The 14723-nt window shown below is 34.3% G+C and overlaps 4 protein-coding genes across 6 annotated transcripts; 3 read left to right on the top strand and 1 right to left on the bottom strand.

Annotated features, from left to right (window-relative positions):
* The first annotated feature begins 32 nt into the window (after nucleotides 1–32).
* On the top strand, nucleotides 33–1790 carry C36B1.11 (uncharacterized protein). Its single transcript, NM_059968.4, has 8 exons — nucleotides 33–88; nucleotides 134–483; nucleotides 534–659; nucleotides 705–851; nucleotides 916–982; nucleotides 1030–1223; nucleotides 1364–1548; nucleotides 1599–1790. The coding sequence occupies exons 2-8, from the start codon at nucleotides 235–237 to the stop codon at nucleotides 1612–1614; spliced, it is 984 nt and encodes a 327-aa protein (NP_492369.1). The 5' UTR covers nucleotides 33–88; nucleotides 134–234; the 3' UTR covers nucleotides 1615–1790.
* Nucleotides 1791–1955: 165 nt separating this feature from the next.
* Nucleotides 1956–5407, bottom strand: imp-1 (IntraMembrane Protease (IMPAS) family). Of its 3 annotated transcripts, NM_001025854.6 has the most exons (12): nucleotides 5331–5407; nucleotides 4908–5285; nucleotides 4647–4736; nucleotides 4514–4603; nucleotides 4316–4470; nucleotides 4084–4262; nucleotides 3899–4036; nucleotides 3490–3848; nucleotides 3145–3259; nucleotides 2805–3094; nucleotides 2643–2672; nucleotides 1956–2382 (listed from the first exon to the last, which is right to left on the bottom strand). In NM_001025854.6, exons 1-12 carry the CDS (start codon nucleotides 5385–5387, stop codon nucleotides 2275–2277), a joined length of 1989 nt encoding a protein of 662 aa, NP_001021025.1. In that variant the 5' UTR covers nucleotides 5388–5407; the 3' UTR covers nucleotides 1956–2274. The 3 variants fall into 3 exon arrangements, with proteins under 3 accessions (NP_001021025.1, NP_001021023.1, NP_001021024.1); NM_001025852.5 differs by lacking the exon at nucleotides 2643–2672 and having other exon boundaries at nucleotides 1958–2382; nucleotides 5331–5400; NM_001025853.6 differs by lacking the exon at nucleotides 2643–2672 and having other exon boundaries at nucleotides 1958–2382; nucleotides 2841–3094; nucleotides 5331–5400.
* Nucleotides 5408–6277: 870 nt separating this feature from the next.
* On the top strand, nucleotides 6278–8020 carry gskl-2 (Protein kinase domain-containing protein). The gene is made up of 7 exons (NM_059966.6): nucleotides 6278–6401; nucleotides 6557–6785; nucleotides 6936–7078; nucleotides 7122–7314; nucleotides 7364–7638; nucleotides 7683–7799; nucleotides 7843–8020. The coding sequence occupies exons 1-7, from the start codon at nucleotides 6339–6341 to the stop codon at nucleotides 7966–7968; spliced, it is 1146 nt and encodes a 381-aa protein (NP_492367.1). The 5' UTR covers nucleotides 6278–6338; the 3' UTR covers nucleotides 7969–8020.
* Nucleotides 8021–10650: 2630 nt separating this feature from the next.
* Nucleotides 10651–13787, top strand: C36B1.9 (RING-type domain-containing protein; the record flags this gene model as incomplete). The annotated part of the gene is made up of 5 exons (NM_059965.2): nucleotides 10651–11101; nucleotides 11589–11732; nucleotides 11779–12041; nucleotides 12254–12858; nucleotides 13166–13787. Exons 1-5 carry the CDS (start codon nucleotides 10711–10713, stop codon nucleotides 13785–13787), a joined length of 2025 nt encoding a protein of 674 aa, NP_492366.1. The 5' UTR covers nucleotides 10651–10710.
* Between the last annotated feature and the right edge of the window lie 936 nt (nucleotides 13788–14723).

The following is a 14723-nucleotide window of genomic DNA, read 5'->3' as shown; positions in this document are numbered from 1 at the left end:
TTTTCTCACTTTAAATACAATTCAATTTTAAGGTAAAGGATCATACTTCAAACATAATAATCACTCACAAGTAATAATAATCTGAAGAGTAAGCTCATATTTTTCTATTTTTCTTAAATCTAATTAATTTCAGTGTCCTCCTCTGGAACGATTGATAGTTTCAATCAAGTTCTCACCAAAGAACCACCAACACCAGCTGAATTTGCCTCGACATTTCCTCTTCATCAAGATGTAATGTCAGGACAAAAGTGCTCCGCTTACACCGACACAATGGGAACTTGCACAATCTGTTCCATATTCGCCCCACACAGTCAATTATTCATTTGTCGTCACGAAGGCTGCAAATATGCGCTCAAACAAAGTTCTTCAATTATGACGCCGGCAATGTTCTATCGAAAAGAGAAAGTTATTTGTGGAAAGTGTGCTTTTGTCGGACCACACAAAATGCACAAAGATTTCGTGTCAAAAGCGCAAAAACTGGCGGTATGCTCTCATTCAACACTCTTGATTTTTCAATAAAATGTATTTTTCAGTTTAAAATCGCTTCACAAGAGATTGGAGTCAGATTGCAAATGGAATTCGATGTTCTATCCGAACTACATGAAGATAATCCTGTTGATTATGCCATTATTCTTTCTGGTCACGAAAAATTGGAAAAAGTGAGAATTTAAGAAATTTTAGAAAATTATTGTTAACTAACTCAGATTGATGTGATTAAATACTTGTCACAGTCAAAAACGATTGTGGAATGGAATTTGCGTCAACGGCAACTCAACGAGGCTATCCAATTTATTAAATTTAATCGTATTGAAGGCTACCATCGCGTCAAAGAGCTGGCTAACAAGATGCTTGTGAGTTTGACTATTACAATATCAAGTATAAATTTGGAATACTCGAATAACAATGATTTTACAGGATGCATTTTATGATGCTAATGCGACAATTGAGAGAGACTCAGAAAATGGTTCTCCGCAGAGCGATGGTAACTTATAAAAATCTCTGATCGTTGAAAACAAAACTGTGTTACAGATGATCACTTATCAGATGTTTCGCATGAATGTCAAGGATCTTCTCGGTCGTCTATTTCATCAAAAAAATCCAGTATTCATTCTACATCAACTACTGGCACAGTTATCCTGAATCAGAATCCAGACAACGCCCTTTCATGCAGCGAAGTCTCCGGAGGCGATGAATTGAAAAATAAGAGCAGCACTAATGAAGGTGTAAGTAACATAAATACTTTCAGGCTTGAGTGTTTTATATAATCAATTTCTTCCAACTTAAAATAAACTCCGCATTCTTTCGAAAAATTGAGTAAACATTTATTATACAACTAAAACGTTATAAAGCCTAATTTTTTCAGTACACCGAGAGCATGACCGAAACTGTTATCACCATATCACGCCGTTTTGAAATGTGTATTCGTCGGGAATCACCAGAGGATGCAGTTTCTCGTATTGCAGATTATCTTGATGATAGAATCGAATCTAACGATCAAAAAAAGGCAATTGCCGAGTACATGGAGAGAAATTACTCGATCAAGTGGCCGTGAGTTTCTCTTTTCATTAATCGTCGATTCCTAAAGTTTCAAATTTCAGGCGCCAGTTTCAATGAATTCAATTTTACCGAACAAATGAGCACATATTAAGGAAATTCTTACATTCTACGCCGAATTCTACTATAACATACTTCTTTTATTTCTCACCTTTTTCAATGCCAAAACGAAAATTTTTTTCGCATGTTTCAACTCGTTCAAAATCAAAAATTTGAAAATAAACTATTAGAGCCTGAAATTATCTAGTTCTCGTTTATTATTTGACCAAAATACAGAACTTTTCGTTTGTTCTCGCTCTGCATGGCATGTTTTCGTGAACCCAACAATTAAAATTCGACGGGAACTTTCATGTGTCATTTGTAATTATCGAATATAGTCAAATAGCAATTGCTTCAGAAACGATTCGATCATAAATTTTCATTTCGAGAGGAACGATCGGAAAAATTCTATTTTGAATAGAAATAATTATGTGTGTAAAATTGAAATAAGAATGGACAAAAGTGGGGTACTCGTACTAGGAAGAAACAATTATGGAAAACTTGAATAAGAAAGATACATACCTACGTGAAAATTTACACAGAACAACCATCGATTTTACAAGAATATGAATGTGGCTCGTTAATTTGAATATTTAAAAACGGTTAGAGTTTGATTGAACTTTTGAAAAGGCAAATTTCAATTCTTCTCGAAAAGACATTGGGGAAGAGATTTCAGTTGATTTACACGTTTACAGGAGGATTTTGTTGACTAGAAGAGTTGGATTGATCGATTACAGCGTTTGATTCGATGTCTTCCATTGTATCATCAGGAGAAGAAGAAGAATTGATCTGAAAACTTTTTGTAATTATTTGAATTTTTATAATTTTAAACTGCAATGGTGATATTTCTGAAATCAGAACACATAAGAAGCAGTTAAGGTGAAAATGCAAATTTCAGGCATTCAAGGAAAAAAGTGTGCAAGCAATTGTGGTTGGTTGAGAAGAGTTGGCATCAAAGACGAAAGACACACAAAACATTTAAAATTAAAACATAAAAGGTTCTCAAGCGAATGTTACAACAGTAAATTTGAAAAAAAGTAGAAACAAACCAATTTAGTAATGCCGTGTTCAGAAGCACTCTGAAGAATTGAAACTTATAAGTTCATAGATTTCATAGAATGGCTAAGCTTAGCCATTCTATGAAAATGAAACGAAAATACAAAAAAAACATGCAACATTCCAATCTCTTGCTCAATTCACAAATTGCTTACCCATTTTTTTCCTTGCAAGTCATTTCTGTCGCTCACCAATGGTGAACATTCCACTGGAACTCCATTCCAAATTTTGAGGAATTCTCCACGACAAAGTGCGAGCATGATGATCGGGAACAGTGTCGATGGGACAAGATAGATCAAAGCAGGTTGGGCAGTTTTCATCAATGCGAGAGCTAAGAAGGTCACAATGAGTCCGATACCGTATCCGACAACAGAAATGAATCCGTAGATCAGGCGAACTCGTTCAGAGAATCCATTCATTGTGAAGCAGTGAGCAACGAGGTAGCCTGTAAGTTTATTTTTTTTAAAAGTTTTTTTCAGTCTCTGCGAGTCTTACCTGGCATAACGATATCGCCAAGTCCCAGAATAGTGAATTGGAAACCTAATTCTATTTCCATGTCTAAACACTCGTTCATCGGATTAAAATGTGCAACTTGCATGAGCATTGGGAACTGAAAAAAAAAATCTAAATTAGGCAACCTCGTCTTAAAGCTGAATATTATCAAATTATCTTACTTTCTGCAAAATTTGAAAAAAAAAACACTATTTTCAATACAAAGAATCATGAGATTTAACGTTTGCACAATTTTACAAGAAACTTTTTTTCCATTTTGAAAATTTTCTGTAAAGTGTAAGTTTCTGTAAAGGAGTACGGGTCGAAACAATTAAAAATTCAAAATACCTTCTCAGGAACAGATTCTTGCTCAATTGGTGGAACAGGATATCCTTTGTTTTTTCCTTTCGCAGCACAGCTCAGTCCAGTTGCCACCTCAAGCATCACTGAGCATCCATTCGTTGTCATATATGGTGTACCAAAGACCATAAAAGCGTCATACACGAACATACAGAGCATCAGAATTGAAATCCATTTTAAACTTGGTAGTCGAAGACATTTAAGTACATGCATACAAAGAGCCATATTAATTACATCGAGAAGAATGAATGCATATGGTTGACGGCGAATTATGAACCAAGTAACACAGAATGATAGACAAATGATACCAATGAAGGCTTCCGAGTATTTGTATTGATGGATACGTCCTGGAAAAAATAATAAACTTATATAATGAACATTGAATTTCAATATTTACCTCCACAAGTCGGAAACCATTCCATTTTGGCATTGTACCATCTGTGTCCAACAAACTTAAAATTGGACAGAAATCCACGTATACATCCGTAGAGACTGCATGTGCCGAAGATTACGAGAAAGATGTTGAAGAAAATTACTGAATTAAAAATATATAATCATGAAGAAATAATTGTGTCAAAATACCTAATACAGGTCGGAAGAAGTAACCAAGGAGGAGAACACCACATAATGTGGTCATCATAAGACAAATAGTTATGATTCCACCAAATCTATCCAGGAATCCCTTGGTCTCTGAATCGTTTGATGGTGAAGATGTGTCATCATCAACTGATTGTGATGCTAATGTGACATCCTTTCCAGCGCTGAAAACATAAACGATGTAAAAAAATATGCCTTTGAACAGTTGATTATTTACCGATGTCTGTTGAAAGCCCAGATTCCTCCACCAGCCACACACGTCATTGATATCATCCAAATAATTGCAAATGATGCATCAAATGGACCACCCGATGGACGATGGAACCGAATTTCAACTTGATCATCAGAAATATCATTGTGGGGAGCAAATTTCTAAGAAACGAACTATATTTAATATCGTAGCTCTGCAAATTACCATAATTTTTTCTTCCAAAACTGATCTATAGATATAAAAAGTTGGAATCGCGGTTTCGCTGTTGATGTAAGGATCGTAGAAATCAGAGAACTGAAAAATTAGTTAAAAGTTAAAATTCGGTATCTATGCTTACTAAATAATCTTTCCATCCTTGAACAAATTTTGCTCCTTTATCCAAAACAAGAAGTGAGGCACCCGCACGATGATCTTTAAGAACGTCAACCTGAAAAAAATAGTCAAGTTTTGGTCGTGTTATTCCTTTTTAGGCAACATTTATATGTTTTTTCTCATCAAAATAAACAAAATTTGGCAAAAAATTGAATTCTAAGGTTAATCTTCTGAACAATTTTTTCGATTTTCAATTTTCGATTACACCCATGGTTCCAAAACTTACAGTGAACTGGCTCGCGTTCCGGAAAGCGGTTTGGCTTTTGCTGAACCTTTTTGAGCATGGAGTTCCGTCATCTTTAATCCGATAATCTAGAGGAATAACTTGATTATAATAATATATCTTATCAGCTTTGTCTGATGGTAATGGACATATATTCGTTCTATTGTACATTGCTTCCCAAAACTTTAAATTGAATGGATGAGCTGATTCGAAATCATACGCAACAATGTTCGATGATGTGTCTGTTCGTAGATATTGTTGATAATTCACACATGACTTCGATCGTTCTCCAGTCCGTTTATTGTAAAGTGTCATAAATACATAACTAGTACGGAATGGTCCACGGGGCGAAGATATTGAGGTTAAATCAATAGTAGTGGTCTGAATTAGTTCAATAAGTTCAATATTAGAGAATTAAAAACTTACAGTTGGGATGAAAACTAGTAATAAAATTAATATGCTAATAGGGATAGGTATTGTCATTGAGATCGTTGGTCTGAAAAACATTTTAAAATTAAAATTGAAAAAAGAAAATACGGATAAAAGAAGTAGTGACGAAAACATGAATAAGCAGGTAACCAAGGTTCAATTTTCAATAATAGGAAGACGGATGGAAGGAAAATAGAGGGGAAATGTCTGTTAGCGTCATCATCGTTAATTTTTTTTGAGGCTTCCCGGGAAAAATATGATGAATTTGCGGAAACTTTTTATTAATAATAAGCTTTGAAAGTAGATCAAACATTTAAAAGATCAAAAACTGGTTATGTTTGCTTTTAAATATGAATTGATTGATTTTTGATTTTTAAGTTTTACATTTCTTTATGTGACTTTAACTTTTCGAACAAGAAAATAAATTTACAATATGTAAGACTGAAAAATAGTGAACAATTGTAAAAAAGGAGGCCAAGGCAGAAGTAATTTAGATATTATTTGGATGTGAATAGGTTTTCTCGCGCGTCAACATCAAATTAGAAGGCAAAAATGGGTTCGAATTGTTTGAGAACATGAAGAATGGGAAAGGAAATGGAAGCAAGAACCGACTGTATAAAAACAATTGAAACAAAAATTGAAAGTCCGCAATTGTGCGTGCAGTATGATGTTTGCGGCGTACCGTACCCCTTTTCAGCATACTGTAGGACAACATTTAAATTTACAGGCACAGAATTTCTTTGTTTAGCTTAAAAGTCATGTTTTGCGCTTTTCTTTTGCAACATTTATATCCTAAAAAATCATTTAATACATTTTAAATTTAAAAAAAGCGTGACAATAAAAAACAGCATCGCGTTTGCCATTTTTGTTATCAAGATGCCCTAGTTAGGAGAACTTAAAAGTTTATTGATTTTTCCATATGTTTTAAAATTTATTTCTACTTGAATCGAATTCATATTGAGTACGAACGCTCAATTTTACTTGCAAAAGGGCTCGGATAGAAAAATGCCCAACACTTATCGAACTTCGGATGAAATTGTGGCTCAGCGATTGGAGGATGGCAGAGATGTGAGTTTATGGGAATCTGAAGAAGTGCCTACCTACAGCCTTCTCTTCTGTCTTTACTGTGTAGGTGTATTAGGCATAGTGCAGGCAGAAGTTTGTATGCCTACGTGGAAATTGTAAAAGAAAACAAGTTTCCGTGATTCGTATATCATTTTCAGATGAATCTGAGTCTTCAAAATATGAATCTATTCGCATCTGGAGCCTTTTCAAATGTCTATCGTGGAATTGCACGCACAGAATCCAACCACCAAATGGAAATTGTCATCAAAAAGACATGGCCACGTCATAAAGGATGTCCATTGGAAGTGAAGATTCTCGGAAAACTTGGAAAGTTGAAGCACAAGAACATTGTCCGCCTTCTCTTTAGTTACCAGAAACAACATGAAGGTGAGCACAGACTGAGAAGCTTATCTTTGAAAATATGTTCTGCTAAGAGCAATTTCTTTTCCTAAAAGGCGACAGTTCTATGTATTCAAGTTCTGTGTAATGCTCCTTTTCGAATTCCTTATCTAATTTCAAATAACCTTGTTATTTTAGGTCGTATCTGCCTTGGTCTAATCTTCGAGTACATCCCAATGAATCTCCATCAGTTTCTGAAGGATAACAATCGACGTGTTGACATTATCGAGGTTAAACTGATTGTTTGGCAGTTGTTCCGTGGACAAGCACATTTGGAGAAGGTTCGTGTTGTACAATGATCCAAATAGAATATTTATATTTCAGTCTGAAATTTGTCATCGTGACATCAAACCACAGAATTTACTGTACAATGCTGACACTGGTCTTCTGAAGATTTCTGATTATGGATCATCTGCGATTGAATCAGTGAAGACACCACAACAAAGCTACCATGTCACAAGATATTATAGACCGCCCGAGTTGCTTCTAGGCTCCAAAAACTATGGATGCAAGATTGGTGAGATAACTCTGGGGCCGTCTATGTGAGACTAATCGAACTTATTCAGACACTTGGTCGTGTGGATGTGTCTTTGGTGAATTGCTTAAAGGTGGAATCTTCCTGGCAGGGAAATCAGCCAAGAATCAGGCAGAAGTTGTATTTGATATGTTCGGAGTTCCAACTGCAGAAGATGTTTCATCGATGAATGTGAGCAACACGAAATACAAAGAAATCATTCAATCGTATGAACCTGATACTTCAAAAAGAACAGCCGATTTGGCATATCTCTACAATCAGACTGCGAGTTTCCAAAGAGATCGCCGAAGTACTGTCTACAATACGGTAAGGTTATTTCTAAAATTATCCTATGATCAGAATTGCTTCAGAAGATTGATTACTCTGATATGAAAGATTCCGTTGAGCTACTTCGTCAGGTGCTTGTCTACAATCCGAGCAGACGACTCTGTGGAATAGAATTTCTCACGAATCCATTCTTCACCGTGGTTAGTCTATTTCCATCTTCTGTTCTGATTATTCTATTTTCAGTTGTTCAACGAGAAGACTGTGCGTTTCAATAAAAAGAAGATCCAATGCGTGTCAGCTGTCGATCTACAAGCTGTGAAATCGGGAGACGTCACACTGACAAATGAGTCTGTAGAGCACTCGACCTAATCCCTTCCACTTTGAAAATTTTGTACAATGGTCAATAAATCAATTTTATTGCATTTTTTGTTTTGTTTAATAAGGTACAATATTGAAAATCCCTCTGCTGGGAAAATCTTTACTTTAACTATTTGAACAAAAATTGATTTCAAATGGAAACGGCAAGACTGGTCGAATACTCACTATACTCGGAATACTTTTTTAAAAAACTTTCTGCAAAAAAATTGCAAATAAAAGGAGTTCGTTTTCGGATGGAACACAACAAGTGTATCAACATTTTTCCACACTTGAAAACATTAAACACCAAAAAACTTTGAACTCGGCTCTTACTCCAAAAAAAACTCGACTCCGAAAAATTGGGATTTTGGCCGAAAATTAGGTGTTTTTCGGCTCTCGGCGCGAGCCGAGAGCCGACTCCAAATGTGAACTCGGCTCTCCGAGCCGAAAGCCGACTTTTTTCAAGAGTCGCACAGCACTGGTGCTGACGTCACATTTTTTGGAAAAATATTTCCGCATTTTTTGTAGATCAAACCGTAATGGGACAGCCTGACACCACGTGTGCATTATGGATTTCATTGTTTGATTATTCTTCTGCTAACAATATTACACAACAAGAATACAATGGCTAACGCTAAGAAAGATTTAAGATGTGTTTTTTATTAAGAAACATTATTTTTATTTAGCTGGCATCAATTCAGATAAAGCTTCGTTTCATGAAATATTTTATGGATTTTTGAAAAGAGAAAACTCGAAAATTAAAAGAAAGCATATGATTCACTGCGTGGGAGATTGTAGTCAAAATATGAAAACTGCCGAGTACACAGAACATAATAGAGCGATGTTGTAAATCTCTTTCAATCATTTACATAGGCTAAAGACAACTTTATTAGTCACGAGCGTGTTTTTGCAACAAAAATTACTGGGGAATGTTAAAAAAATGTAGACTATCGTATTTCTTAAGTTGATTAAGGTACGAGAACTTAAAGATAGCAAGTTCGTAACTGGAGGTTTACCTTTTCAGAAAATGTTATAAATAGACGACCACCCGTAGGTTAGCAATGCCATAGACATTACGGGAAAATTGTGTATTGAAGTGATAAGATAAGAATACAATCTAATATTACGTAGATGATATTTTAATAAATTTCAAAAGATACGAGAGCTTGAAACAAAATATAATAACTCAAGTTGCATTTACCTATGTATTATAAATTTGAAAGTCAAAAGTCAAAGCATTTTGCCAAAACTGAACTAAAAATTAAAAAAATAACCTAGAAGATCTGGGTTAGTTTTATTCAGATATTTAGTTTTTTCTGTCAGTTTTTTGCTCGGACGGTGAAATTACAATTGAAATCAGGACAATAATTTAAACCTAACAGATTTAGATGTTTGGTAGGTTTATTTTTTAGAAAATTTTAACAATTATAATCAAACTTTACAAAAGCAGAAAAAACTTTCAAAAGGAATCGTGTGTTCAGTAAGCGGCTTTCCTTCCTTCTTTCCTTTTCTCATATTCTCTACGTCTCTCACTCTCTCTTTCTTCAATGTATTGACCGAAAACCGGAAGAAATAGTGGAGACGGAGAGAATTAGAGGTCTGCACCCGGAATGAAAAAAACTTGATGCGCGTCAAATGTTATACATTCACAGTGAAAAGTGTTTACGTACTTGCACACATTCACTGCGGTCTCGCAACGCCAACTATTTCAGAGAGCACTCGGCTTCTCAATCGTTTCATTCAAAATCGATTAAGATCAAGAGTATGGCGAAATTTACATTTTCAAAAAAATTGCCAATAATACCATACTAATTGATTTTTAAAATTTCTTTTCACTTTTTTCAATGATAGTTTTTCCAATTTTGATTGTTAGCTTTTCCATAAGTATCTAAAAAAAAAGATTAATTAGATCGAATGCCATTGTTAAGGTAATTTTACTGAAATTGATTTTTTTTTAAATTACGGTTCTTAAAGTGTTATATTTAGTTTCAACTTGAAAAGAAGCCTCTTTTAGCACACAACACACGTGGTTTCAGAATGTCCCATTTCGTTGTGATCTACAAAAAATGCGGGAGAAGAGACGAAGAGTTCTCAACTGATTTTGAATGGTTAAGAACGTGCTGACGTCACATTTTTTGAGGAAAAAATTCCCGCATTGTTTGTAGATCAAACCGTTTTGGGACATCCTGACGCCACGTGACAACACATTGATGCCTGTTCATATTTTCCTGCGAAAACTGTAATTCGATATATGTATCCATCATAATCAATTATTTCATTAAATAACACTTCACATATTTTTTTTCATACTGTTCAATATTTTGCTTCAGTTTTGGGAAATGCCAAATGTTTCAGAGAGTGCACCTTTTCAATAGTTTTGAGCATTGCTGCAAGTTTAATAGCCTAACTGCAAAAATGTGGCAATTTGGTTTTTGCCAAAAATTTGAATCTTTTTTTGATTTATTTAGTTTATAAAAAACCCATTTTTTAGTATATTTTAACAAATTCCCACAACTATGAAACATTTAAAACCTAGTTTTACGAGTTTCCGACCGCACAGTTTCTTTGGTTAGCTATCATTTTGGTTACTAGTTTTCCATTTTCATATTGTTTGTTCATTTATTTTATTATATTTTTCTTTATAAAATAATTACATAAAAATATTCCGCCAATTGTTTTAAGTAACCATTTTCCAGCTATTCCATCGTAGCCAAACTTCCTGCGACAAAAAGTCAATTTGTCAAAAGTTCAAAAATGTCAGAGTCGGCGGAGGTTATCTCCAACGCCGACGCCTCGTATGGTACTGATACGGATACCCTCCCGGACACGGAATTGCCAAGTTTAAATGTTTTGGAAGTTGACGAACCGAAAGAAGAGATTAAGAAGAATGAAATGTCACGAATTGATATAATTCGTGAAGCTGCGGATAATGTTCAATCATGCAGAGTTTGTTATGACGAATATCATTCTTCATCAAATCAAGCACGAGTTCTTCAATGTGGGCATACATTTTGTACTCGATGTGTAGTTGGATGTAGTTCTACAATGAATAATACTTCTGAAGAATTTGGAATCAAATGCCCAGAATGCCGAAAAATCAATGAACAAGTTCCTGCAACAGTTCCAATCAATTTTCAATTAATGCGTAAGTGTTCGGTTTCAAAGAATTTGAAAATTCTCCAGACATCCAGTGATAGAAAAATATAGAAAAATATTCCATTAATCTGAAAATAAAATTGACTCGAAAATCCCAATAACGATTTCATTTTTCCGAAAAAATGGCCATTGAAATTTTTCACAAAAACGAACATTTCTACCAGTTTTTAGATTTTAACTTTTTTTTTGCAAAATTAATGTAAACCTTTGAATCAATCGTTTTCCCATTGTTCTACATTTATTTTTTGGTTTTTAAGTTGGATTGTTTTACCAAAAATAACAATTTTGTAATCTTGCCAACAGTTTTGCCACACACTTTTGATCTGCTGCCACATATTGAGAATAAAACCCATAAGTTCCATTATTAAGTTTATAAATCATTCTAGTCATTTCTTCGAAATAAAATACGTAGTGTATCAAATATCATTTTAATTTAAAAAAAAAAGTTTATTCTATAATATTAATCCGATTTTCAGAAATCCTAACCACATTGAGCCTTGTCAAAGTTCTTCAAACCCCTCCACAAGATCAAGAAATACCTAAATATGAAAACTTTGAACGTCTTGGAACTGAAATTCCAATTGCTGATCTTGTGAATCTGACAATGGGAGAACTTTATGGTTTGTTTTTTAATTTGAACTTTCACATTAAATATTCTTTTTTCAGAGCATTTGAAAGCAGTATTCAATGCAATTCGTCTTCGTGGTAAACGAGATAAAACATCGATTCGTCCAAGCGTAGTTCACAGATATGATAGTGAATTTAAGAAAATAGATGAAGTGGAAAGGAGTATGAATCGAGTTTTGCATAATGTCATTAAATTACAAAGTGGAGAAACTCTTCCAAGACCAGCTCCAACGATAACGATTCCATATTGGCAGTTGGATAGAGAATATCGAAGATCACTTCAAGATAATGATTGGATGAGAGTTAGTTATTTATATGTATTTATGCATTATTGAAAAATGTATAAGTTACTATTTTTATTCAAATATATTTTGGCAAAATCCTCACTGGAGGTGCTCCATCTTTAAAAAATAATATTCTAAATCCAAAAAAGAGAAAATTCAGGATTTTGCATTATTACAGATTGAAAATTTCAAATATTTTCAGTATTTTACTGTTAAATTTTAATTTTCAGGAAATGGTTGTTTTCCGTCCACCTACCAGTGGTCCAGTGCCAGTTCGTCCACTTGTAGCACCTCCACAACCACCAGCTCAACCTCCAGTTCAAGATGTTGATACAGTGTTAGAAAGAGAGCAGGCCGCCCGTGCAGAAGCAGATCCACGTAGGCATTTGAACGCAGTACGAGAAGCTCATCTTCGAAGAGAACGAGAAAGTGCTCAAGAAAGAGAGGCTGCTGTGAGAAATGAACAATTGATGAGACAACTTTTGGATAGAAATGAAAATATGCAGAATGTTCATATTGACAGAAATGATCCATTCTCTCTGTTTAGACACTTACAAAGACAAGAAGAAAGAGATTTAGAAATGCATCTGAGATTTCGTAGAACACTTGATCAAGACAGAGATCGAGAAAGTATGAGAAGAGTTGCAGATGGACTTCCACCAATATTAGATCATGATGATGTTGATGTAGAAGAAGATGATGATGAAAGTGTTGCTTCAGATAATTCTTCATTTGTTGATGAACCAGTTGAAAGACCACCACCACCACGAATGACTCTTGGAGAAGCTGTTACTATTTATAGAATGATTGAAGTTTTCTCACCAAGGCATTTTAGGTAAGTGAACCTTTTTAACCAATTATATTGACCAATTAAATTTTTTTACCATTGTAGAATTTTCACTTTGCAGCAATGCTCGGAATTATTCAAAAAATCTAAAATTCTAACCATGTAATAAAGGTATATGTGGGAAACATAACTGTCCGTTACCGCCGAAGTTCTCGTAATCTACCGTACCTGACTACTGTAGAATAACGGTGAAATTGTATTGCCCGTAATTCTCATTTTTATTTTTAGATAGATAGTATCCTTTTAAAGCCATTTTGAAAGTGACCAATCTTTAAAAAATTAATAAAATTTTCAGACACGGACCTGATAGCTTCTCACTTCCACATAATCATGCAAATCTGAACTCTCTTTATCGAGAACTTTTACCTCCAAATAGCCCAATAACAATTACTGATACGATGTCTGATTCTCAACTTGCTGATCTCCGTCGTTATTCTCAAGCAAATAATGTTGATTGTGACCGACTTCTTCGAGTTCTTCGTCATCACAGTATTAAATTTGCACCTACAATCGTTGAATCTCCACGTCTAACCGAAAGACGTCGTCGTCGTCAACGTCCAGTTCCAGCCGATGATTATAATGCTCATCTGTCAGTTATCAGAAAAAGAGCAAAAGAAGCACTACGTGGCAATCGACCAGAGCAACCAACAAATGGAGAAGAATCAAACTTGACGATTCGATTAATTGTAAATTTGGCGAATTCAATGGGAGTAAGAGAGAAGCTTGATGACGTCATTTGTCCACAACATAGAGCTCAAGAAGAGGAAAAAGAAATGTTTGTTCCACGAACAAATGGCTCAACTCGACAAGAAATGCTCTTTTGTAATGTATGCCGATGTGAAGTTCCAATGGGATCCAAAGCAGTTCATTCTCAAGGAAAACGTCATATTGCGGCCATGGCAAAGTTTGTTTTTTAAAAATGATTTTGTAGCTCAGAAAATAATCACTAATTCAAAAACAGTTCGGAGAAAATATTTTTGAACTTTTATTGAACATTCGAATAATTTTTGATTTTTCACAATTTTTTCTGGATACATTATTTTGCTGGAAAACTAAATTGAAACTTAAAAAAAAGAAAATAATACAGCAATAAAACGTTGAAAATTCGAAGAACATTACCAAAAACGATGGCTGGATTACTGTAGGTATGAAAGACGCACGCCTTTTTGAAAATGAATTTTGTTCGTCGCGAGAGTAGGTACAGTCTTTTTGACTAAAAATTTTAAAGTTGACGCAATTAGGTAATCTATTTAAATTTTATTGAAAATAAATTGGGCATTATAATTTGAACATAACTAGTTTGGCAATTCCAAAAAAAAATTTCAGCCGAACCAAGCCAAATGGGCAAAAATAGATTTCGCGGATGCATATATCAATATCGCCAACTTCAACAAAAACACTACGGATCGAATTCGTCCAAAAATATCGATTTTTCACTTTAATTCTCAATCTCTTCGAGTAATTTGAGTTTTCAACATTTTTATCATGTTTCGTGTTCTTGCTCAACATTTTAATTTTCCTCAAATCATATTGATCAGATATGTACATATTAAAAATATTATTGTTTCTTGATTAAAATCTAAATTTAATGGTGCATTGACACGATATACAAATGTGCCTTTAAACTAATTTTTTATTAAATTCAATAATATTTATATAATGTCAAATCATCCAAAAATCATCAATTCTTTCACACAGTGTCTTCCAAGCTTTGCAATATATTCAAATTTGTCTGTAACTTTCTGAAATTTGCCTATTTTCCAATTGTTCATCAAGCCTTTTCATCCTCAGGATCATCTGATTTTTCTTTTTTTACCTTTACTTCCCGAACCCTCATCCAAAATTGTCATTTC

This window comes from Caenorhabditis elegans, chromosome I (genome assembly GCF_000002985.6).
Source record: "Caenorhabditis elegans chromosome I".
Lineage (NCBI taxonomy): Eukaryota > Metazoa > Nematoda > Chromadorea > Rhabditida > Rhabditidae > Caenorhabditis > Caenorhabditis elegans.
This window is presented reverse-complemented; position numbering and strand designations above follow the sequence as displayed.